Raw genomic sequence first — 25,391 nt, 5'->3', positions numbered from 1 at the left:
CTGCAAGTCAATTAACTGCGAGCAGAGCCAGGGCTGGAGTGATTAAATGCAGCAGCTGTTGAACTAAATAAGCTGCTGCTATCTTCCCTGGCCCTTGTCTGGCATCCAGGACAAGAAGAACTCAAGCTCACCCATAAAGGGGTCACCATTTATTCTTTTCAAATGTTACAATAAAGCCCATACAGCTTTTTTTATTTTTTTTTTTTGCCTTTTTTTTTTTTTAGAAGTTAGAAAATTGCAAATCAAGTGTTTTGGCCATTAAAAAATTATTTACAGAGAAAACAATGTTGCTTCACATTATACAGCTGGCAGGCCCCCTCCCTCCACCCCACACCCTAAAAGTTATCCCTTAGAAGCAGAATTAAACACAGCGGACTTACAAGCTTTATGATTTTAAGCCAAGAGTAAGACGTTATAAAAAAACTAACCAGATTAGCTTTTAAACCATTGATTTCTATAAAAAGCACAAAATACTTTAAATGAAGTCAGAACCAGGAATGTAAACTGAGAGAAAAAAAAAAAGAATCCATTGAACAGTCACTGGCTTGCTGGGCTTCGAAGGCTGCCAGGAGGAGAGGGGGGACAGTCAGGAGGCCAGCAGAGCCACCAGAGCGGGATGGGACATCTGGGCTCTTACCAGCTGTACATTCCAGTTATGTCCAGGATAGTCTTCCTCCCCAGTTTTAAAGGATTCGGGTAAAACTGCTCCAAGTTGTGGTGGCGGTGGTGGGAATCCAAACCAGCTTTCTAACAGAGAGAGGAAGAAATAACTCGGGGACGTGTCGGTTTTAGAAAGCGTTGTCAGTTGGAGGTGGGCCGGGGAGGTGCGTGGTGGGCCAGGCAGCGAGTCCGTGGTGTCACCGGGATGGAGAGGATGGTGGAAGAGTCTTAAGTTGGGTCGATGCCAAGTGGGCTCTACTCTTCCTTCTGCTCCGCCGGAGCTGTTGTAGGCTCCGGCCCCGCCGCTTTGGGGGGCTCCTCTGGTTTGGCTGTATCCCCGTGGCTTTCCCCTGCCTGCTGCTTCTCTTCCTCCTTGCTTCCCCCGGCTCCTGCAGCCTCCCTCTTGGCCTCAGCAGGGCCACTCTCCCCGGGGTCCCCCTGCTCCTCCGCTGTCCCCTCCTCGGGGGGAGCCGACGGCTGCGTCCCGCTGCCTGAGCAAGCGGGGTTCTCCTCTCCCTTGGCCTCTGCCTTGCCTTGGTCCTCCGTGGGAGAGGCCCCAGAGGAGTCCCCGGCTTCTTTCTTGTTCTTCCTAAACGAGATCCCGCTCAGCTTGAAGGATTTCTTGAACGAGAACTTCTTCTTCTTCTTGGGGGTGTCCTTGGGGGCCGCGGCACCTTCGGGTTTAGCGTCGGCCCCTTCGGCGGGGGGAGCGGGCTCGATGGCGTCCCCGCCGCCCGCCTCGCCCTTGCTCTCCTCCTGGAGGGGTTCGGCCGAGCCGGTCCCGTTCAGGGGTGCCGCTTCGCCCCCCGCCTTGGGCATCATGTCCCCGTTGAGCCTCACATGGCCGTTCTCCTGCGGGGGAAGGGGAGGCAGCGGGGCAGCGCGTTAGGCACAGCCGGGACCCGGCACCCCCTCCCCAAAGCCCCGCACCCAGCCGGGGAAAGGGGGGGGCACCGGGCATGGGGAGGGGGTGCACCGGGGGGGGGATGCACGGGGAGGAAGGGGGGGGTCAGTGCGCTGCCACCAGGCGGCGCCCGCGCTCCACGCCCGGTACCGGGGCGAGGCGGCGGACGGGGCCCCCGCCCGGTACCGGGAGGGAGCCCGGGGCGCGGCGCGGGCGGAGCCGCATCGCTCGGTGCCCGCCGGGCAGGAGGGTTCCCCCGGGCCGCCGCCGCCCCGTCCTCGCCGAGCAGCCGCAGCCGCCTTTGTCCGCCCGCCCGCCCCGGCGGGGCGCACGGCGCGGCTCCCCGGTGCCCCCCCCGGTACCTACCTGCCCGTTGGCCTTGGCGGGCTCGGTGGCGGCGGCGTGGCCGGCTGCCGGGGCGCTGCCCCCCGCCTTGGCCGCCTTGGAGCCCTGGCTGCCCATGGTGCGGCACGTCGGGCCGACCCCGCCGCGGCGGCTGCCGAGAGGGAGTGGGCAGAGCCCCCCGCCGCCCCGGTAATAAGGCGCGGGGAGGGGGCGGGCCGCCGCCGAGCCCGCCCCGGGGGCGGGGGACGGCGATGGAGCCACCGCCCCGCCGGGGACGGGGGGCACCTACGGGGCCGTTCCCCCTTCCCGGCTGTGCGCCCTCGGGGGGCCGGGGCAGCCCCGGGCGGGGCGAGGCCGGGCTGCGGGGAGGTGGTGGGGAAGGGGAGTGGGGTGCTGCTGCCCCCCCCCCAGCCCACTCACCCCTGGGGTGCTGCTCATCCCAGCCCCAACACCCCTGGGGTGCCTCTGCCCCCAGCCCTATCACCCCCGGGAGGGTCCCATGGTACCACTTGTCCCAGTCCTGTCACCCTGCAGAACTGTCTCATCCCATCACCCAGCTTGCCTTATCCCATCACCCCAGGGCACCACTCAATCCAGGGTACCGGTCACCCCAGGGTACTGATCACCCCAGGGTACTGATCACCCCAGCCCCATCAGCCCCCCGAAGGTCCTGCTGTGGGTCACACCCCGGCTCCCCGCCTCGCTGACCTCCCTGACACGCAGACTGGTAGGTTTTTCCCCTCCGGGTTTTCCTCTTCTCTCCTTTCCCGGAAACGGAGACCTCAGGAGAAAAGAAAATGGGACTAAACCAAGGTGGATGCTAACGCTGGCAAGGGGCCTGCAGCTTCCCTGTGCTGCCAAGGCCACCGGCCGTGGCCTCACCGCAGCGCAGAGCCAGTAGTGGCCGTGGGGCACTCGCTCCCGGGGGCTCTGTTGGCACCCCAGCACAGCTGGTTTCACTGGAGGCTCCCAAAACCAAGACCCTTTTGTGCCTGCCCAAGCCTGACCAGCCCACACCGTACCACGCTCCCAAGTCCCGTGCCCCAAGCCCTGCAGCCCCGGTGCCTTCCAGGCACCCTGCACCCCACTCCTGCCAATCGTGCCCCGGAGCTGCCGCGGGCAGGCGGGACCCCCCAGCCCCCAGCTGTGCCGCAGAGCCCGCGCACGATCAAGGCCAGCGTCTCCGCGAGGAAAACAATGTGCCGCTGTGTGCGCGCCGCCAACAAGGTCATGTTTTGTCTCCATCCTCCCTCCCCCCCCCCGCACACATCATCTCACCCCCTTTGGAGCGAAATTTCTGTTAATTAAAACAGGCGGCATCTTCCTTATTGACTTTTGGTCGCCAGTTGATAAAGCCTTTGAAGGGCTGCTGCTGGTCCACCCGCCCGCCCGTGCCTTCGGCCACCTGCAAGATGGAGAGTTGCCCGAGTGGCCATCGGGGCTGCGGAGGGGCCGCAGAGGATGCACTGGTTTGAAAGCACGCGCTTTTCAGAGCGTGGCGAGGCTGTTTGCTTTGGGAAGACAAAGGGTCCAAGCGAGTCCATTAAATCAGTCAGTGAACACGCTCTGTCCTCTGCAGCTTGTTCCTGAGCGCACGCTCCAGCCCCATGTCCCCAGCCCTTACTGCTTCCCACCTTCTGGGAGTGATTTTCTTTCTCTCTGCAGAGGTTCCTTTTGTCCCAGCTCTTCTCCACAGGGATGCGGAGAGTCCTTATGCTGCTGTCCCATCCTGACCCACCCCATCCCACCCCATCCCATCCCATCCCATCCCATCCCATCCCATCCCATCCCACCTCATCCCATCCCATCCCATCCCACCTCATCCCATCCCACCTCATCCCATCCCACCCGTGGCTCCCATCCTCCTGCACCAGAGCCAGGAGGAAGCCGCTCAGGTGAGCAGCACCGTGACCCACCACCCATCTGCACCATCCCTGCTGCGGGTACCACGAGCTGGGAGGGGGCTCTGGGGGTGCAGCATTTGGGGTGACGGGAGACCTCACGTGCCGGTTTCTAGCGGCTTTCATCTCCGAGGAATCCCCCCTCGCCACATCTCTCTCTTGAGCCCGGCTTTTCTTGAAAACCCTCTTCTGCAGCGCTGCGTAAGGGCTGTGTTTATAAATAGACACGTTCCCCTGTGGATTCCCGAGCGTGCTCCTCTCCCAAGGCCTGGGGCTGCTGCCGGTGGCCATCCTGCCTGCACCGACGGGGCGCTGGGCTGGCTCGGGAGCCATGCTTGGAGCCCCGGCACCCCACGGGGTGAGCGTGGGTCCCCCCCCAGGTAGACCCGTTGGCCTGTTGTTCCTGCTCTCAACCTGGGAAGAGGCTGTTTTCCTCTCCTGCATGTCACAGGGGTGTTGGTGGCACGGAGCAGACCGTGTTGGTGGCACGGTCCCATCCCTCCGCCGCCACCTCCTCTGTCCCCAGCCGTCGGGCAGGGCACGGGCGCGGGGCAGAGGATGCTCCTCTCCGCTGGCTCCCAGGGCTTTGGGTGACGGGGAGGTGACGGGATTTGCAGGGTGTAGGCGGGTGGGCAGATGACGGGTCTGTCTGCTCCTCCGGCAGATGGACAGGCAGACAAATCTGCCTCTCTGCACGCTGCTCCTGCCCAAAAGGCCTCGGGGATGCAAGATCTTCGTGGATGTTATTTTCCACTTTCCAGACCTACTTAAACCGCGTGCTGATTATTAATTTATTAGGTGTTAAGCGCTGACAGGCTGCAAGGCAGAGCGGCTTGGAGTGGGGTGGGAGGGTGCAGCCCCCAGCCCCACGACCTGCCCCTGCCGCCCGCCGTAGGCACCCAGCCCTTAACGAAGAATTAATGCAATTATTTATTCATGTACCTAGAGCCGTTCACAAGCCTGTGATCATCTGCTTGAGGGTTTTAACCGAGTTAGTGGGGGCCCAGCCAGGGCAACCAACGGTGCTGGCAATAAAGCAGAGGGATTTCCATATTGATTTATAAATAGCAAAGGAATTAGCTAATTAGATCTCTCCGGGGAGAGAATTCCAGCAGGGAGAGTGCAGGGCTGTATGCAGGGACGGACAGTAACGGCTTCTGCCACCACAGCAGCTCCGGCACGAGAACGGCCCTGGCAAACAGCCCTCGGCTGAAAACACCGGCCGCAGGTTGGGGTCCGCCTCTGCCGTGCCCCCAGCCATGCCCGGCCGTGGTTTGGCTTTCCCACACCCTGCAGTGCGGCTCCAGGATGTGGCCACCTCCCCAGTCCCCGGGGCGAGCGATGCTCTGGCTGCTCAGCCCACGGGGGGACGGGGCGAAGGCGCTGGGGGACACGGCGTGTGCCGAGCGGGGCCGTCCTCAGCTGCAGGAGGGAAATCTGCTGAGCTTCGTGCTGGGGATTTCTGTGGGGAAGGAGGGCTGGCCGGGGCTGGGTGGGCAGGAGGAAGAGCGGGGCTGCGTGGTGGCCAAGGGGGCCTTTCCAGTCCCTGGCCCAAGGAGAAGTTGGTCGCTGTGCCGTCACTGGGGCTGGCTGCCAAGCCAGTGCCAACCGACCCTCTGACGTTTGCACTGGGAAAATGCATCCTGGACCCAAGCAAGGGTCTGCCCGGGGCTTTGCTGGGGGTCTCCCTGCCACCCGCACAGAGCCGGTGCCACAACCGGCATCCCCGAATCCTTCCTGCCCTGGGGAAGGCTCCAGTGAGGCGCTGACTTCCCAGAGAAACACATAAAAGGGCCCGTTCTTGTATCTGCCAGAGCCCCATCATTTTTGGTTGTGAAGATCCCATGGCAACCGGTGCCTTGTGTAACCGCGTTTGCTATTTCTGGGCTTGCTTCTCACTCCGGTGACATCCTCCCGCATCCCACCCTCCTGCACGGGGGCAGGACCGGCCCCAATCTCCCACCCCGGGACCTTTCGGTGCCCGTCACCCCCTTCTCGGCTCATGCCGGGGCGGCTGGGGGCAGAGGTTGGCAGCTGTGAATCGTGGCAGAGGAAGGAGAGAGCAATCCCGTGGTCTCTTATCTCAGAGACAACCTGCCCTTCTTTTTGGCCAGCAGCTGGAGCATTGGCAAAGCCAAGCCCTCCAACCTCAGCCCCTCCAACCCCCTCAGCGGGGTGGCCCAGGGCCCCCAGCCCCGCTGGGGATGAGGGTGGGGATGGTGGTGGGATGTCAGGGGTCCTGGGTGCCTCCCCGTGGGCACAGCCCTGGGGGAGCTTCTGCATGGTGGGGATCAAACCCCCCCACGTTGCCTTTCCCAGCCCCACCTCGTCCCTCCCAGCTCCTCCCGGGAGAGCAGGACCCGGCCGCGAGGCCCTCGCCCAGGCGGGATGCTCGTCCCACGCTCCTTATCTCCCGCGTCCCCGCCGCGGGCTGCGTTTCGGTGCTGATGAAGGACTCCCCGACCCTGAGCAAGCCGAGTGCTGCCGGTTCGGCCGCGTTACAGGAGCAGGACGGCTGCCAGCGAGTGCCCAGAGAGAAAAGGGGCTGCAGCATCCAGCTGGCAGCGGAGATGGGAGGGCGATGGGTGCTACCGCACACGGGGCTGCTGGCAGGGTCCCCTGGCCGGGGGCTGAGTGGGGAGCGTGGTTCAGAGCCTCCTTCCTCGTTAAAAGGGAAGTTTATAATGGAAACAAAAGCAATGCTCAGTCCAAGTGGAGCTTTTCCCGTCCCGTTTCCTCCGGAGCCGCCTGCGGAGGTGCCACGGGAGCGTGTCTGCACGCCACGGCCGGGGGCACGTGTGTCCTGGGCATCACCCCGCTGCAGGGTGCCCACCACACCCAGCCTTGCCGTGGGGAACACGGCGGTGTCCTGCCATGGCAGACCCAGCCCGTGCACCAGTGTGGGTCCAGCGAGCATCTCGCTCATGCGCGGGCACGACGCTGATCCCAAGGATATCCCTTGGCGACGGGGCACGGGCAGCCCCACGCCTTCACCGCCAGCCCCCCGCAGCCCAGCGCGGTGACCCCCAGCCCCGGGGCCGGTGGCATCCAGCCGAGCGGGCACTGCCGGAGCCGGGACAGGAAAGCGGGGCCGGGATGCTCGGGGCAGCGGTGCCGGGGCGGCGCATGGCAGCCGGGATGTATGGGCCTCTTTCTCCCGGCGACTCAATGTGTCTTTTTGTTGCGCTGCCGGGTTGTGATGCCTGCGAGCAGGGAGGGACAATACGGCGCATTGTTCCCTTTCAGCAGCATCTGACGGGCCCCGGCAGAGAGAGGCCATGGGGGAAGGGGCCGGGATGGACGGACGGACAGACGGGCAGCAGGAAAGACGCAGGGGCAGCCAGGCCAGGGCTGCTCCTGCCTGCCTGGATGGAGGGATGGGTGGGATGTGGGAGCTGGGGGGGGCATTGTCTTCTGGTACCCAAACTGGGTACCACAAGGTGCAAACCTCCAGCCCCACTATGGGCTGTTACCTTTAAAGCCTCATTAGGAACCTGTGTCAACACCATTAACCTTTCTCTTGCTGCTCCCTCTACGAGAAGATCCCAGCTGCTTTGCTGGGGGTGCCTGTTGCCTCAGGAAAACCCTCTCCCCAAAATCCCACTCCGGGGTGGGCTGCCCGGGGGGAACCGGGAGCGGGGCTGGCCAGGGCAGTCGCGGCAGCGCTGGGATTCCCTGCAACTTCCCATCAGAAATCCCCTCCTTCCCCCATCCCCGTAGCCTGGACTGCTTCATCGCCGGGAACAGAATTCCCCGCCACCTCAGAGCAAAACTGAAAGTGTCCCTGGGGCCACCGCGGCTGTGGGCAGGGCTGGGTGGGGAGCCTAGGGCCAGCAGAGCCCAGAGACCCTGGTGATGGGCTCCGGGGGGCTGCTCCGTACCCCAGCCTGGCACTAAGGTTCTGGGGAGCACTTTGCCTCCCAGATGTCCCAGCCGTGCCAATTTGGGGCTGGTGGGATGTGCTGGGGAGGGGGGCATGTGGGGGATTTGCACCCACTGGAGGCAGGTGCTGTGCTCTGATCCCCCTCCCCGGGCTTGCCCAGCGCTGGCAAAGCCCTTGCACAGTTTTCAGGGTCAGGGGAGCACGGTGGGCCCTCGCCATGACGTACCCCAGCCCACGACATACCCCATCCCACTGCAAATGGGGTCTGCAGCCCCTCTGCGGTGGGGGACCAGCACCCCCATCCACACCCCGCTCTCCCGTGATGGCTCTCGCTCTCGGTGAAGGTCCCAGGAGGGGACAGCAGCTGATTACAGGCTCGGTGGCGTGGCCCTGGCTGGCGGCCGCGGTGGTGGGGAGCGGCGGTGCCCTCCCCGCCCCCACGGCTGCACCGGCAGATGCATTTCGCCCAGACTTGCATGGCTGTAGCCATGGCAACGGCGGGATGCCGGGGGGGCTGCGCGGTGGCGCGGTGACACGGCGCTGCATCGCTGCCATCGCGCCCTCAGCCTGGCTTCACCCCAGGGCTGGCTTCACCCCAGGGCTGGCTTCACCCCAGCTCTGGGTCACCTCGTCCCCAGCAGCGATGCTGGGGCGCATCCCCCCACACCCGCACGTGTGTGCTGCTTTGCACATGTATGTGCAAGCATGGGCACGGGCACCACTGTGCCAACACACCCCCTCTCCTTGGGGTGCCGGGGGGGCAGCGCCGTGGGGAGAGGCCGGGCAGGGTGGGGAGGGAGCTGCTCACCCCTTTTCGGGGCTGGGCTGCCATAAAGCCGGGGCTGTTTGCACGGCGTTGCCATCCCGGCTCTGCTTTGTCTCCGCGTTAACTTTTAACTGCGGCGGCTTTTCCTCCTCCCCACCACCGCCGCACCCTGCCAGCCTCGCCAGGGCCTGTGGCTTGGGGTGCTGGGGCCACCTGGCAGCCCTGTTGGGGGGCTGTGGTCCCCCCCAGCGTGGTGAACGCCTGCTCCCTGCCCGCTGGCTGCAGGATGGGGAATGGTCTGGCTGCATCCCGGCTCCTGGGGTGGCACCGGGGGTGAATGGTGGCCGGGGTGGGGGGGGCAGAAGGAGCCTGCCCCAGCCCCTTCGCCAGGCAGCTGCCAGGCCGGGGGGGTTTGGCAGCGGAGCAGCTCAGCTGGAGCAAAGCCTCCGGCACTGGAGTGACCCACTAACCTTGTTCCTCTTAAAAATGCATGAAATGCAGGCAGCTGCCGACGGGACTCGCACACACACACACACACACTCGTGCTCACACGTGGGCAGGGGCACTTTTGTGGCATCACACCCATGCTCCTGGGCTGGGCAGTGGCAGTGGGGGGGTGCACGCTGCTCTCGCTGCCCAGATTTTGGGGTATCTGGAGGGGAGGAGGCTTCACTCTCCCTTTGCTGGTGCTGTTGGATGCCCTGCGTGTCCCCGTGCCCACGCACGGGCAGGTTTCCCAGGAGCTCCGTCATGGCACAGCCCTTCCCCTCGGTTCTGCCGGTGCCACCGGGCTGCAGTAACACCATCGTGGTGCAAAGTCCACCCGGGATGTCCCCACACTGCGCCCAGGAGCCGGGGGCCACCGCTTGCCTCAAGCTCCTGTCAGGGACTGAGGGCACCCAAAGAGCCTCCCCGCTCTGGCTGGTGCCACCAACGGGTCCCACTGGAGGCACGAGGGGGGCGCAGGTCCCCTGGCTGCCATCACAGCCCTGACCTCATTTCTCTTCGGCTTCTCCGTGCCTTTAATACACCCCGGCCAGATGGCTGGGAGCCGGGGGCGGCGGGGGGCCGGCGGCTCAGCCCCACCGTGGGGCCACGGACCCCACTCCCCACACCCGGCATCAGCCCATGGCCCCGGCGAGGCTGCGGCCCCGGTGGGTGCCACACAGCCCCGGTAGTGCCGGTGCCCGTGGGGGGCCGCGTCCCCTCCGCCCTGGCAGGGGTTAACGAATTTCTCTCGCATGAGGCTGATTTAATTTCGGTCTCGTTTGCATAGCTGATTTGGTGGCTGCAACACCTCGGCTGGGGCGGTGAACTCATGGGGGGTATTTTTAGCTGCTCTGGGCTTGAGCTGGGCAGCCCCGAGCAGCCCCGGGGCAGTGTCCCACCATGGGCACTCAGGGTGGCACGGGCACATCCAGCCCCTGCCACACGCCAGGGCCTTCTGCAGAGGATTTACAGGATTAAAGGTTTTGCCTTTTTTTTTGTGGTTACAATCCTGTTCTAAGAAACAGACCCCAGAAGCCAAGAGCAGCCCAAGCTGCAGCGCTTGGGTTGAATAAACCACGGTGCAGCACGACCCAGAGCATGTGGCTGCCCCGTCCCTCGTGTGCATGGATGTGTGTGTTCATGTGTGCACGGGTACATGTGTGCACGGGTGGGTGTGCACATGCACAGACACATGAACACACATGAACACACATGCACACAGCTGCACACATGCACACAGCTGCACACACACACACGCTCCCACATCTTTACACACGCACACACACGTGCACCCATGCACATGCCAGGTGGCAGAGGAATCAGTCTCTCGACTCCTCTGACTAATTAACATAAATTGACACTGACTAATTAACCGTCCCGCCTCATTAGAGCCCGGATACCACATAGCTGGGCACAGCAGGCAGCCGAGCCCTCGCTGTCGAAGCACCGTGGCCACGCTCTGCCCCGTGTCGAGCCCCGGCCACCCCCGATCCCCCCCGGTGGGGCTGTCCCCATCCCTGTCCCCATTCCACGGCCCTCGTCGAGGCTGCTAGCAGCGATAACGAGATTGGTTCCTAATCAACTTATTCCTGGCTGGCGCAGAGGGCTGGTGACAGCCGACATCCAGGTGAATCCCCCCCCCCAGCCCTGACGCCTCCGGTCCCCCAGAGGCGTCAGGGCTGGGGGGAAAACCCCAGTGATCTTGGCTGAGCAGCCCTGGGGCAGGCAGCGATGCTGGAGTGGGGTGAAACATATCTAAGGACCATGGAGGGATGGTGGCATCATCCCTGCCCCATCCCTGCGGGGAGGGTTGAATGCGGAAGGGGAGGTGACGCCACCACCAGCGGGGTGGCCCTGGGGAGCAGCAGCAGCGATGAGCAAACCCTGCATCAGCCAGGAAGGGAGATAAGGAGCCCTTCCCAGTCCTTCACCCTGCGGGGTGCCTGGGGCTGTTTTAGGGTGCAGGGACAGGTCACCCCAGCACAGTGACGCTTGCTCTGCAGGAGGAGGAAGGAAAAGGAAATTTCTTGCTTTCCTCTTTGCTAAGGGCTCTGGCGCGGCTGCCCGGGATGCAGGGGGCCCCCGTGCAGGTCCCATCCTGCCGCCGCACCCTGTGCCCTCCGCGGCCCCCCCCGGGCCTGCCGCTGCACGCTGGGCTGAGTCACGGCTCCGCACGCCCGACCGGTTTGGGGGAGACCCTTGAGCTCAGCGTGGGAACGGGCTGACCTCAGCGGGAGGGAGGCACGGGGCCAGCCCCGCCGAGCTGCCTGCGGGACCCTGAGCTCCCCAAACCAAGGCACCCCCCTTCGTGCTGGGGGGCAGTGATGCTCCTGGAAAGCTCTTGCTCATTCCCAAAGCATCCCCGTGTGCGATCCCCGCGGCTCGTGTATGGTGGATTAAAAACTGGGTCAGTGGTAGATCCCCAAAAGTGATGGCAGTCGGGGAACTGCTGCTCCCCGGGACAGGCGTGCTCCTTTATCACCGAGCTGGAAGAAAACGGCTGGTGAAACGCAGACACCCTGAAATCACCCGGCCGAGCTGCACCGCTCGGGGCCGGGTCCTGCGTGGAGCCTGGGGACTGGAGCCCCTGAGGAGGGCGCAGGGTCCTGGGGCAGATTTGGGGACACTGGTTCCCCCGTCTGAGGGTCAGGGAAGGGCCACAGGGAGGACGGTGCTGGCGCGGGTGGGAACAGGCGGTGCGTGGAAACAGGGATGTGCGTGGGGTGGGCGCGGGGCTGGGGAGGGGGCAGAGCGGCGGCGGCGGCAGGAACCGGGGCAGGAAGGCAGCCGCGGCCCCGGGGTCGGCGGAAGAGCAGCGGAAAGGCTCAGGGCCACGGTGGTGGCGGCCGGAGGAAGCCCAGCCGCGGTGCACGTGTGTCCCACGGGGACACCGAGGCCGTGCCCGCCGTGGCACCGAAACTCCCTCGGTGCCAGGAAAGGGCCCTTCCCGGCTGCAAACGTGTCTCTGCCGCCCTCGGGGGCTGCAGGTTGCAGCGTGCCCCGCAGCAGCCGCACGCCGGGACTCGCAGCCTCGCGCCGCAGTGTGGGAGATGCTCAAACCAGCACGCCTGTGCCGGGACCCCCGGGACCCCGCTGCTGCCCACAGGGCTCCTGGCTGGGGTCTGACCAAGGAGCCACGTCCCCCAGGGGCAGAGGGGTGGGTATGGGGGTACTCATGCCCCCTCGGAGCTCTGTGAGGGCTCAGGGGTTCTCAGCCTGCACGGTGCCAGGATGAGACCCCTCCCTGGGAGGTGGGCGACCTGCCAGGCTCTCCCTGCTCCCCCTCATCCCCATTACTGGGAGATGTCCCCGCGTCCTCCAAAGCCTCGGTCACCACCTTTCAGTCCTCAAGCCCCCCCAGCCCGGCTCGCGGGGGTTGTTTAGCTCAGCCCCAGAGCGATGCTGTGCCCTTGGCTGTGCCCTTGGCTGTGCCCACGTTGAGTTCAGCGGTCTCAGGTGATGAGCAGAGGACCAGGAGAGGCTGGGCAGCTCGGGGTCCAGCTCCACTGCCCCACAGTCACTCTCCCTGGCTCCTGGGTCCCCACCGTGGACTTGTTCAGATGAGAAAATGAGGGCGCGCGTGTGTGTGTGTGTGTAATTGCTAATGAGGATGTGCCTATGTTAATTCAGGGCTGCCAATTATGGCAGGTCTCGCTGGCTTGGGATGGGGCCTCGTGGGCCGTGTCCTGCCCCGGTTTCGGCCAGGCGAGCCCCGGGCAAGGTGAGGCAGCGGTGGGGCAGCGGTGGCCAGCTCAGCTCGGCTCGACTCGGCACCTCCTGGATTCGGGTGCCCAGGGCCCACGGAGACGCCACAGCTCTGGGTAAGGGGGAGAGGGTGGCCTGGGGTGCTGCTCAGGGGTCTCAGGGGAGCTGGGATGCTGGCGGAATGGGCACTGGGATGATGCCCCCCACCACCACCCCCCCTGTGATTTTTTTTCCCCCATTGGATCTCACACAAAACCTGCTGCGGTGTGAGAGGGCAGCGGGTGAATGAACCCTTAATTAGCCACTTCAGGGATCTGGCTTTATTAATGGCATAAACGATTATTAAAGAAGAATTAAAGCTACCAACCTCCAGATAAAGGACGCCACGGCCCAGCTGGGATTACCCGCACCCACTGTGTGCCCAGGCTGGGGACCTTCGGCTTCGTGGGGTGCTCCTGTGTCACCCCTGCCCCCTACATCAGCAGCTGCTGGGTGCTGGAACCCCCAGGGACAGGCTGGTGTTTTTGAGGGGGACGAGGAGGAGCTGGGGGTGCCTGTAGTGCCCCTGGCAGGGTATTGCCCCTGCCAGCTCACCCAGCAACCTGGGCTCCCCCGTGACCCCCATCGGGGTCCCAAGGGGCACCGACACCATCTCTGCATCGGCGCTGGAAGGTATAAGATCTGTGCCGGCTGTTTTTGCCCCCCCCAACATGCTGGGGGCAGAAGCTGAGCGGGGCACACGTATGGGGCAGGTTTGTGGGTCGGGGGCTGTCGGCAGCCCCGTGCTGAGCAGCCGCTGCCTGCAGTGTCCATCCTCCATCTGCACCGAGCTGGGCTGGGACCAGCGGGGAACTGGCTGGATGCAGGTCCCCAGGGATGGGGACACGGCAGCTGTGGCCTCCCAGGAATGTCGGGACGGGCTCTTCGGGGAAAAGCAGCCGCTTCCCATCAGCTGCGTCCGCTGGGAAGCGGTGGGGGGATTCCGGGCAGGCAGCCTGGCCCCAGCGCACGTGCCCCACTTCGGGGCTGCACAAGGGGCGGCTCGGCCGTGCCCCCACAGCCCCGGGGAGAGCGCTTCTGCCTGGCTTCTTGCTCCATGACCCACCAACGTGGCTATTACCCCGGGGGTCTCCTGCTTGGGGGCACCCCGGGACGTGTCCCCCTGTCCCTGCTGCCCTCCTGGCCTGGGGATCCCAGTGCAGTGCCCAGCGGCTTCTCCCTGGCGGCTGCCCGGTCCCGCTTGGCACAGGCAGGGCAGCTGCCAAGCTCGTTAGGCACAGCCGTAATTGCCTGCACTTCGATGCCCGTAACCTCCTCCCCGAGGGATACTCACTCCTTACCTGCAGCAAACCTGTGCCTGGCATCTGGCTGCTAAACCCGGGGTTAGCGGGCATGGGGATGGTGGCAGATGGAGCCCGGCCAGGCCAGGACCCCCGGGGTGCAGCGCTGCCCACAGCCTGGGCACCGTTCGGGTTGCCGGGGACCCCCGGGACCACCGAGGCAGCTGGGTCCCACCTCCGAGGAGTGCTCGGCTGCTCCCCAGGGAATTCCCACCCGGGCTCTCCCCTGGGACACCCATCCCCTCCCCTGGGACCCCCATCCCCTCTGGGCCCCCGGGGAAAACCCCTGCGCACTCGATTCAAGGGAAATGAGCCGTGGCTCCTGCTCCCAGCCCTTCCCAGCTGCGGGAAGAGCCTTTTCTGGGAAATCAGCAACCTCCGTGGCCAGGCCAAGGAGGAGGGGGCTGGGGTGCAGCAGGGCGCAGGCACCCATCAGGGCTGGGAAGCTCTGCCCAGAGACAGCCGGCACTGAGGGTCACATTGCCAGACCTGGGGGGACCTCCAAGCCCTCCTGGCGAAGCTGGGAGCCCAAAAACAGCGGCCAAGGTGGCTGCAGCTTGGCCAGCCCCAGCCAGGCCACCCCAGGGTGGGGGACAGGCTCTGTTACCCCAGGGCTGCCCGCTCTAACCGGCTACTTCTTGCCCCAAAAATACCCGCCGGGCACTCGGGCCGGGCAAAGGGAGGGGACGATGCTGTGGGGAAGGAGAGAAGGAAATGGCTGCATGTCTCCATCCTAAGCCCCCTGCAAAGCCGGGTCCCTTGTCCCTGCCTGTGCAGCTGCACGGGGTCCCGGCCAGGCAGGGGGAGGACAGGGGGGTCCTGCCGGGAGCTGCACCCAGGGTGGTGTGTTGGGGGGGTCTCTGCCCCCCCACCTCCCAGCCAGGCCCCCCATCCTGCAGGCTGAGCGCCCCGCGGCTGCGTGCTAACCTCAGGGTCCCCGCTCAATGGGAGGAAGGAAATCCTCATCCTCGGGAAAGCCTGGACACGGCCGTTTCCTCCCGCCGCGGTGGGGAGGGGGCCGGGGCGCAGGCACACCCGCCCACGGTGCCCCGACACCAACCCCCCCGTCCCGGTCAGCAATCCCGGCCAGAGACCGGATCTGGCCCTGGCTGGGTGACACCAGGGGACAGGGGACAGGCTGGGGGGGCCTCTCCATCCCCCCAGCCCCACAGGACCTGCTGGGGGCCCTCGGGGGGCTTCTTGCAGCCTTCCCACACCGAGCCAGCAAAGTTCTCTGCCCCCTCGGCCTCCCCGTGCGTGGGGACCTCAGCTCCGTCCCCGTCCCCGACGCGGGGCTGCTCTGGTGCCGGCGGTGGGTGCGGGGGCTGCGCGGGGGCACAGTCCTACGGGGCTCGGCTGCCCCCCAGCCCGGCAGGGCTCCCTGCCAGCCCCGGCCCTCGTGTGTCCCGCTCCTCCTTCCTCTTCCTCGCCGTGCCCTTGTGCCCTTTGCCCCGCCGGCACACGGCTGCTTGTGACAACCGGGTGAGTGGCGGCAGCGGCGGCTTTGGCGGTGGCCTTTGGCCCGGTACCGGCAGGCAGCCTGGCTCCCCGTGCCGGGAGATGGCCCCTCCGTGTCCCCTCCGTGTCCCCTCCATGTCCCCACCGTGTCCCCGCCATGTCCCTGCCCCAGGCCACGGTGTCAGTTCCCCCCGGGGTCGGATGCTCGAGGCTGGCTGCACGGCTCTGCCGGGCACCGAGACCCCCGTGCCATGCCCAGGGTCACCCCGCTGCCCTCCGGGGATGGCAGCCTGTCCCCTCCCGGTGCACCGGGACGATGCTGCTGCCGGCCCAGAGCGCTGCAGGGTCCGGTCCCGGTCCCAGTCCCGGTCCCCGGGGCCCGGCCGGCCGCCGCGCTCCGGTGTTTGATTTCTGGTTTCATTCGCATGAACCTCCCCGGGCGGATGCTGCTCCCGCGGCCCGGGGACCGGCGGCGCTGCCGGGGCCGCACCGGAGCGGGACCGGATCGGGACCGGGACCAGGAGCGGGAGCGGCCGCGCGCTCCCCGGGCGCCCCCTGGCGGCGGCGGCGGGGCCGGAGCGGAACAAAGGCCGGATCCGGCACCGGGGGTGGGACCCCCCGGGTGGGACCCCCCCACGGGCAGGGACCCGAGCCTGGAGCCGGCCACAGCGGCGGGGTGCCCCCGGCAGCAGCGACGGCGGCGGCTCCGGGACGGCCCCGCTGCCCCCCAGCCCCGAGCCAGCCGGGGCCAGAGCTGCGCCCTTCCTCCTCCTCCTCCTCCTCCTCCTCCTCCGCTGGTGTCACCCCAGTCACCCTCCCGGGCCCCAGCCCCGGGGAAACCTGACGGGCAGGTTGGGTGGGAGAGGCGGCAAGGGGGGAGCACCCAGCCCGCCTGGAAGGGGGGGAGCACCCAGCTCCCCGCGAGCCCCCCACCCCAGAGGGTCCCCTCACACCACTGCCCACCTCCAGCCCTCGCCCAGTGGGCTGCGGGCAGGGGGGCGCAGCAGTTCTGGCACCAGCAATTTAAAAAAACATCGTAATGAAACAACACAGCCTTCCCCGAGGGCCACCGAGCACCACGGGGTGCTGCAGGAGCTCCTTCGGGGTTCCCAGAAAGGACAGGGTCAGCACTCACCCCCTCGTAAAGGAACCCACATCGAAGCAGGGAGCTTTAACACACCTGTAATTCTCATCTCCCCGCTCCGTGCCACCCACAGCTCCGACTCCAGCAGAAGCAGCAGCGTTTGCACCTCTCAAAACGAAGCACCGTCGTTAATAAATCCCTCCTTTCAAATACAAACAGGAGGTGGCCTCCTCGGGGGGATTTTACCAGACAACAGACACACAAACAACTGTTGGGAGTAAAAAAATATGTTTTTTCCTTTTAATTTCATCAGTTATCAAAGAAAAAAAGCAGTGGTAACAAAAATACAAAGCTCTGAGGGTTTCTTGTTTTGTTTGTTCCGTAATAAGCTGAGCATCAGTGCAATTGTTTTAATTTAACTTCTGCTCTGAGTCTCTGCTGGCAGAATACGAGTAGGCTTTGCCCAGCACCAGACGGTCACGCAGCAGCTTGAAGAAGGCGTAGTAATTGCTGAAGAGGATCAGCGCCAGCGAGATGGTCTGGTGCCACTTCTCTGAAGAAATCAGCGAGTAAAGCTGGTAGAAGATGACGGCTCCTTCCAGCAGAATCAGGATGTTGAGGATTCTCAGTGGTTTGCTGAAAAAGAACTGTAGGAGAGACCACAATGAGGCACTGAGCGAGGTCAGACCCTTCGGGATGTGTTTTTGATGGGATGTGCGAGGCAGAGACTGACGGGGATTCCTCTGGGATTCCCCCCTGGAGACACATTTACCCATGAACTGCTCTGGACAGAGCCCCGGTTTGCACGGGGCAGTCACCCTTCTGCCTGCACTGATGGGACACGCAGGACTGACACGAACTGCTGTACCAAACCCCCCTTGTTCCACCGCCCTGGCACACCCCACGGGCAGCTCTCCTGCTCGGCCAGCCAGCTCAGCAGCCTGAGGTGCTGAGCAGAGAACTGTGCCCCTGCTGAGGCGCTGCCCCTCGGTCCCCAGAAAGGAGACGTGACCTTACGTGGAAGCGAAAGTGCGAGACGTCCGAGGGCACCGCCACGTTGTAATGCCCCACAGCTTTGTACACGTTCTTGCTGTGTTTCACCAACACTCCCTGTGGCCACATGCACTCCTCTGTCCACCTGCAGGGAACAAGCAGAGAGCTCTTATTCCTACCTCCGCAGCCGAAGGGGGGTCTGGCTGCCTTCCCACCATCAGCTACGATAACGTACGAGCTGCTCCCGCAGCGCTGGCCGCAGCAATAAGCTGCCATCATTCATGAGGGCAGAGTTCAGCCTGCTGAGGCTCGTCACTATGGCAGTGACAAACAGCAGCTACCTGCGGGCAGAAGCAGCAGGCATCTTGCCAAAAATCAGACCTGCTTGCTGTGCTTGGAAGTGGACAGTACAGATAGCGCCTGCACGCTGTCGGATGTGTCTGCCGACAACTCCGCTTTCATTTGTCTTTCCCTTGTATTTTTAAGCAAGAGGAGGAGGAGAGGAGCTCCCCAGCCAGCCTCTGATCACGCCAGCTAAGAGAGAACGCCAGCCCTAGCCCCAGGAGAGTTCCTTACTGATGCTGCAGCACATTGGAGCAGAGGGCTGGATCGACCTTCTGCCAGCAGCCCAGGTGCGCCGCGGCTTTGTGGAGCAGGTCGCAGTAGCGCGCGGGTAGGAGGTACTGCATGAGGATCACAGACGTGCTGATGGAAACGAGGAGGAAGAGCTCACACGACCAGCGTTTGTCATAGTACTGAGTGTTCTGCAGGGGGGGGCAAGAAAAATGTGTGACAACGTGTTTGGACAGGCTCACCTAACAAAGCCATCAAAACACACAGCGCTCAGGCAGGTACGAGGAGGGCTTTTCACAGAGCTATTAATCCTGCTTGAAAAAGAAGCGCCCACATAGGATGGCTGCTGTACAACTCCTGAACACACCACAGCGAAACATTTGTGCTATCATCACCCATCATCAAACCCAGGGAGACAGCTCCTGATGCTCCCCTAGCTCAGCTGATGATGGGCGGGAGCACCAGCCCCGCAGAGGAAGAGGACTTGGGCTCATCCCCGAGGTCTGACTGATTGACTACAAGACATTTTACAACGTATTAGTAACTTAAAAAAAACAGCTAAGAATCCTAAAAAGGTCCATCCTGTGTCATACTGCCTCCCTTACTAAAGTCAATCCCCTTGTCCTGGAGCTCTCTCCTCACAGCAGGTCAGTGTGCGAAGGACTGGTCAGCCTGGAGCCCTTCCAGCTTCACGGGGAGGCAGGAGGGAGGCACTGCTCCCTCGCAGCTGGATGCACGCTCTCACAGTCAGAATACACTTCACCAGGACAATATTGTCCTCTGGTACGTGGAGTCCAGGCAAAGCTAAACCTAGATGGTTTTGCTTCTTACTTTTCACATGGCCTGTGTAAATGGGTTTGATACAGCCGCCTGCGCACACAGACCAGCCCTCGGGCTAACTTCTCCCATGTTCCAGTTAAGCAAGGACCAAACCTCCTCCACAACGCAGTGTCCGCCTCCCCACGGCCCTCCCCAGCCCGTCCCATGCCTGGAGGAGCGGTGTCTGCAAGAGCAGGGGTGGCCCTCGCTCACCTTCACAAACCAGACCGGCACGAAGGCCACGTAGTAGGCACTGAGCATGGAGCTCACCAGCACCTCCTTCATCCGCCAGTTAAAGTCCATTTTCAGGTATTCCACCTCGTTGCGGATGAGATCCGGGGAGAGGCAGCAGGCGTGAGTGGGCATGGCCTCCATGCCGTACATCTGTCGGGTGTGCTGCTTCCAGGTTTCCTTCAGGACGGTCAGGTAGTCCCTGCCCCTGGAGTTCACCTCGCTGGTCTCTCTGGGACCGATGTTGGCCACCTGGGAGAAGAGGCCCGTCTTCCGAAAGTCACAGTTGAGCTGAAGGAAGGGAATGTACATGCCAAACCTGGGGCAGCAAAGTGCAGAAAGGTGGTTACTTCCTTACGAGAAGCCTGTACGACGCCTTTGCTGGCAGATCAGTGGTGCAATCACATCCCCTTCCTAAATGGCATCTAGTACCTACAAAAACTCTAGAAAAGAGCTTCACCAATCTGATCTCAAACACCAGCACCAAGCCTGAGATCTTTATGACATGCTTCCTCCTGCATCTGGGAGAGAGAAGGGCGTGATGTCCACTACTTGAACTAGAACTGGCTTCCTCTGGTTAGTTAACACGAAGCTGGTTCACTCCACCTGGCAGAGGCACCCAAGGGCGAAGGCAAACTGAAGACAAGGGTTCTTTGAATACAGGGAGAAAAGCACATAGCCCTTTTCAGAGGATGAGCAACCTAAGAACTATAATTAATGCTTATATTAAAGCTGACATACAGGTAAATGTTAAAGATAAGGTCTGCCACCAAGAAGAAATGTGACACAGCAAAAGGGAAAAGGTTAGTTTAAGTTCTGTTACCAGGTAATCAAGTGCTTATTTACTTTCAGGCTTCATTTCAACTGAGCAACGCCCACTGCACTGAAGCAACATTAGAAATCACATACAAGTGCCAGAAGAGATACTTACGGGTAACACAGGAACAGGAGATTGAGGAAAGAGTAGGTTCTGAAAAGGTGAATTATTGATCGACACAAGCTCCAGCCTGCGCCAGTGAGAACAGCAAACCGAGTGATCACCAGGAAAACCGAGCGGGGCAGGGAGACTTTGCCACTCTGTGAAGCCTGTGGGGAGAGAAGAAAGAGCTGGGCAGAGGGAAGACTCATTCACTCTTCCTACAGGGAGCAAATGGTAAATGAGCAGCACTCGCTCTGTAAAATCAACTTGTAAAATCAACTTGTAAAATCAAATAAGCATGAAGAAAGAGCTAGTGAAAGGCTCTGACTGTCACCAGGAAGGGGAGGCCTTCAGCAGGCTGGAATGGGGACTCCCAAAAGCCAGGGCCTCATTCCTCGGTCTGGAATGAGGAGAGCTCTCAGAGTTCCTTGTTAAGGGCTGGTTGCTATCAGTGTGACCAGCCCACTCTCCTGGACCTCCTCACCACAGAAGGCTTCTGCAGTCAGCAGAAACCGACCTACACTGGTCCTCCTTGCAGAGAGCTCGAGGAATTAAGAGAAAAGAGCCAAATACTGTTCTTCACAAGGAAGAAAGCAGAATTACTACAGTCTCGTTGAGACAGTAATTCAGAAACAATCACAGAAGGACACAGAGAGCCACGAGCAATGGTTTGAGTTACTCATTTCTGTCCTCTGTTCTTCCCATTAGAAACCATGCCTAGGTTACTGACCTGGACAGAGCACAAAGTTCTTTAGAAAAGGACAGAGGAGTTTGGAGCTGCAATTTGGAACTGCAAAAGGGACACACAGCTTTACATTTCACCTGAAAGAACCACTCTGAGATCTGCTTGGGGACTTTACCTCCTTCACAATAGCACCAATCAGCCGGCGTGCCAGGACGATCGTCGTCACTGTCAGCACGTTGAAGTCAATGAGATGAAAGTTCTGTGGTGACAAAACCAAAATTATTCCATTTTCCATCAGGCAGCACAAACCCACATTCAGCAGAAAAGCTCCCAAGTTATTATCTTCTCCTCAGACTCTCTCTTCCAAGATCAGAAAGACAATGCCCAGCAGATAGCTAGTGCCCAAAATTTGCCAAATAAAAGTCACATGAGCTGCCCTCCAGGGCTGCAGAGTCACATGTAGTTTGCATCAAACATAAATAGAGAACTTTACATCTACCAACCCAAGAGTCAGTCTGTGAATATCACGGGACAGCAGCTGCCCTTTGGTGCTTACCAACGACGTGTGCGAAGGTGGATGGGAGGGTGGGTACCACCACACAGTTTTGTAGATGTTGATGTAGTGGACAAAGAGAGCAACGAGGTGACAGAAGAAGAGCTGAAGCTCGAACAGCACACTCCTCTCCACAGGCAGCTCTGGGATCTTACAGTGCCGGAGGGGGACGACTGTCTGAGTTGCCAAAGGTGGGCTGGAAAGGCCTGTCCCTGAACCGCTCCTGCCAAGGCAAACCAAAAGCCAGCAGTCACTTCTCCGAGATAAACACAGCGCTGCCCTCCAGCCTGCAAGCTCAGGCTGTGGAAGTTGGTGGGTCCAATGCTGATGGAGAAACCTAAGCTGACTATCCTAGTCAATGGCTGCCACAAACCACAAGTGTCAGCACCCTGAGGATGTCGAGGACAACTGTTACAGGCAGATGTGAGCAGGAATTTGCCCAGTGAAAGCAATATTTGGAACCAGGCCAGCCTACAGCACCAGGTCATTTGATGTTAAATCCCTTGCGTTGAGTCAGGTTCAAAAGCCGTGGCTGTGTTTTGATATTGAAGGGGCAACCAGTGGCCCTCTTAATTAATTGGAAGCTTTTAGGCCTTGAGTTGCTATTTACATTTCTAAGAGTGCTTGAACATGAAATACAGAGCAATTAAACACAAGCCCTTTCTCATTCTTCAGCTGCTATTCAACTATGGAGGAAAAACAAGTTTAGTCAGAGGTGCATATTCCTGTGTGAGCACGCACACAACCCCAGACAGCAACCCTTTTAATCAAAGGGAAGGGAATTAAAACATATGAGATATATCTCTCCTGATTTGCAATCTCTAAATAACAACAGTCAAAGGAATCTGGGTGTGGGTTTCAAAGGAACTACAGAGCACAAACTCCTATTGAGAATCCCAAAACGAAACCACAGAAGTCTCGGCGTGTGACTGCAGAAAGACTCATCGCCCAGGGGTGGGCACAGGTGGATCAGTCCATGCTTTTTAAAACAGGTTGACAGCCTAAAATAAGGCTGTGTGCGAGGGGAAAACTTTAGGAACCTGAGCTGTCTCTCTGAAACCCCCAGATTCCCAAGCTGACGAGACTGATTCAGCTGCTCAGGATTGATAAATCCAATACACTCTTTAACACGAGTTCCTGTTCTGCTCCTCCAGAAAAGGGCTTTGAATACAAACACAAAGCCTTGTCTGCTTTGAACAGACACACGAGACCTAAGGGTGCTCTTGGTAAGAGTCTTGGGGACTCCTCAGCCCGGACTGCCAGTAGGTGACGGGTATCAGAGGGTATGGCTACAATCACTGGGGGTAAGCTGGGGTGTGGATTTGCAGCGCACTATCTACTCGTGATAAGGACCTTTGTGCCTGCTCTCAAAGCAAAGCACGTACAAGGCGGATTGCTCCACCTTCCGTGGCCTTGCAATAACTTGTTTTAACCATATCCCTATAAATTTCTTGGCCTAGGGCTGTAGGCAGGGAGTATGTTAAGGCAGATCTAGCATTTTCTTTGCAGAGAGTTCATAAGGCACCTCTTGCCAGGGCTCCACTTCTCCTTCCTCCTCTCTACCTCAGCCGCAGAAATGCAACCAACCAGCCAGGCTAGAACCTGAAAAAAACCCCGCAGCCTACACATCACCTGACGTAGATACTCTACCCCAGAAATGCCTCACCTGACATAAACTTCAGGGCACAGGAGATGCAACAATCTGAACTCCAGGGTCAGGCTTTGGATAAAAATTTGTCTCTATTCTTACTTTCCATTTAATGGTCACTAAAGGCTTTTGAACACTCCTGGAAGTCTGTCACGGTCTGATAAAGCACTTAACAGACCCTCCAATCCCAATTACAACATGTGGCATGGACACTGCCCCATACAGGAGAAGGATTTCAGCTAAACACCAGGAGTCAGCAAATCCCTGAGTCACTGGAAAACCAGCAGCGTGTGAGATGGGGAGATACAGGTGGCCTCACACCCGCTGGCCTGGCTGGGTGTGAAGACGCGGAGACCTGGACGTACCTGGTGCGTGAGCGCACACCCGTGACAGAGGAACTCGTGGAGTGGCCGGAGCCGCCCGCGGCCCCGGGTTCACAGAGGGGATTTCGGCAGTAGGACGTACGGTTGGGGCCCCGCCTTCCCCCTGCCATAACAACACAGAGTGCGGGGGGCTGTTCTTCCAGGTGGCTTCTCTGCTCTTCACTGTGTGATTATGTCTTCAGTCCTTAAAACTGAAAGGGAAAGATTTCTAATTTAAAGCTCACCTGCTTACCCCGCCCCTGGTGACCAGCGGGAACCCAGCCCTCACACTGCTACCTTGCAGCACAAAGCAGGATAATGCAATTTTGCTCAACCCTGTACTTGCCACAGGCTATAGATGTGGCCCCAGATAGCTCCTGACGCTCCTGGGACGTGCAGCAGCTCGTTAAGGTGCTGGGAATTCACTGAGAGTCCAAAGTCTAATGTATGCAGGCTTCCACGGGAGCAGGAGGAAGCTTTTCATGCCTCTCTCCCAACCCAAGGCAGTCTACAAGGAATTTAATCTGCATGGCTGTGGTGTTAGCCCTGTTTTACAGGCAGAGCAACACACTTACGGAGACGCTAAACAATTCGCCCAAAGGATTCAGTAAATTGGGGATATCACCTAGGTCCCCTTTTGCCCAACTTTGTGCTGGAATCAGACATTCAGAGCTCTTTTAAAAGGGACACTGCACAAACACACAACCTGGCTCTTCCCTTTTTTGCTCCTTTAAGACAGGGAAAAAAATAACTAGCATTTTTTAGGGCACAGATGGGTGCCATGGTACGGGCCAGTGGGGCACAGAGGTGGCTGCAGCGCTGGGGGAACTGGTGGGGTACAGAGCAAAGGGCAGAAAGCCCAGTAATGTGCCGTGGCACACAGAGTCCTCAAGACCTGGGGATGCAGAGTAACTGCTGGTGAACAGGAGGGGCTGTGCACAGGGGCCTCGGCGGGACACAATACTGGGGCTGTGTGGGGGGCATCAGATGGACAGGACTTTGGGGGGAGGTGAAGACAGTGGGTTTGAGGCCCAAGACACCAAATAAGAGAGTCTGAAAGGAAAAAGCGGTAGGATGAAAGTGTTGGGCCTGGGAAGAGAGTGGGGGAGCCTGGGGGGGCACACTTGGGAGCTACAGGAGTGCAGTTCAGGGGCTGCAGGAGCTCTGGGAGCTCAGATGGGGGTTCTGAAGGAGCAGTGGGGGCTGTGACAGGACAGGCCTGGGGCTACAGAGGCGTAGGCAGGAGCCACAAACACTCCAGGGGTGCAGGCAGAGGCTCCAGGGGAGAAATGGGAAATCTGGGGGCACAAGTGGGGACTGCAGAAGAGCAGTGGGGGCCACAGGAGCTCTGGCAGGGGGGGCAGCAGGGGCTGTGAGAGCTCTGGGGGCACAGGCTGGGGCTGTAAGGGGGTAGTGGGGGGTGTAAAGGCCCTTGGGGTGCAGGCCAGGGCTGTGGTGGAGCAGCGGGAGCCACAGGAGCGCCGCGGGGGCTGCAGGACTGGCCACAGGAGAGCACCGGGGGCTCCGCCGGGCTCCAGGAAACCTGCAGGGGAGCATTAGGGGCTCCGGGGGGTCTGTAGGGGAGCTACAGGGGAGCGCCGGGAACATGCACGGAGGCTGCAGGGAGGAACGGGGCTTCAGTGCAGCTCCGGGGGCTCCGGGCCAGGCCGCGGCCCGGGAGCCGCCCCCCTCGCAGCGGCGGCGGGGCGGGGCCACCTGCGGGCCCTCCAGCGCCCCGCCCGCCGCTCGGCCCTGTCCCCCTGTCCCCCAGCTCCCGGCTCGGCCCCCGCCCGCCCCCCGGTGCCGGTCCCGCCGCTCGGCCCGTCCGCTCCCCCCTCACCCATCTCCGGCCGCCGCTCAGCCTGCGCCGGGCACAATATGGCGGGCGGGGCCGCGGCGCGACGGCGGCCGCCAGCGGACAAACCTCCTGCGGGACGCGCGCAGGCCCCGCCCGCGGCCCCGCCCCGGCCCAGGCCCCGCAGCACCGGGGACACGTTGCGGGGTGGCCGGAGTCCCCCCAGCCCCCCCACACCCCACCTGCCCGCAAACGGCAACGCCGCAGCAGGGAGAGAA

At 61.6% G+C, this 25,391-nt stretch overlaps 2 protein-coding genes across 2 annotated transcripts; both read right to left on the bottom strand.

Moving 5' to 3' along the window:
- Window positions 1–147: 147 nt before the first annotated feature.
- On the bottom strand, window positions 148–2,057 carry MARCKSL1 (MARCKS like 1). The gene is made up of 2 exons (XM_068417702.1): window positions 1,931–2,057; window positions 148–1,512 (listed from the first exon to the last, which is right to left on the bottom strand). The coding sequence occupies exons 1-2, from the start codon at window positions 2,024–2,026 to the stop codon at window positions 916–918; spliced, it is 693 nt and encodes a 230-aa protein (XP_068273803.1). The 5' UTR covers window positions 2,027–2,057; the 3' UTR covers window positions 148–915.
- A 14,749-nt stretch (window positions 2,058–16,806) lies between these two features.
- Window positions 16,807–25,218, bottom strand: TMEM39B (transmembrane protein 39B). The gene is made up of 9 exons (XM_068417679.1): window positions 25,159–25,218; window positions 23,322–23,530; window positions 21,312–21,531; window positions 20,931–21,014; window positions 20,083–20,237; window positions 19,134–19,470; window positions 18,105–18,292; window positions 17,553–17,673; window positions 16,807–17,182 (listed from the first exon to the last, which is right to left on the bottom strand). Exons 2-9 carry the CDS (start codon window positions 23,447–23,449, stop codon window positions 16,946–16,948), a joined length of 1,470 nt encoding a protein of 489 aa, XP_068273780.1. The 5' UTR covers window positions 23,450–23,530; window positions 25,159–25,218; the 3' UTR covers window positions 16,807–16,945.
- Between the last annotated feature and the right edge of the window lie 173 nt (window positions 25,219–25,391).

Source organism: Nyctibius grandis, chromosome 24 (genome assembly GCF_013368605.1).
Source record: "Nyctibius grandis isolate bNycGra1 chromosome 24, bNycGra1.pri, whole genome shotgun sequence".
Taxonomy (NCBI): domain Eukaryota; kingdom Metazoa; phylum Chordata; class Aves; order Nyctibiiformes; family Nyctibiidae; genus Nyctibius; species Nyctibius grandis.
This window is presented reverse-complemented; position numbering and strand designations above follow the sequence as displayed.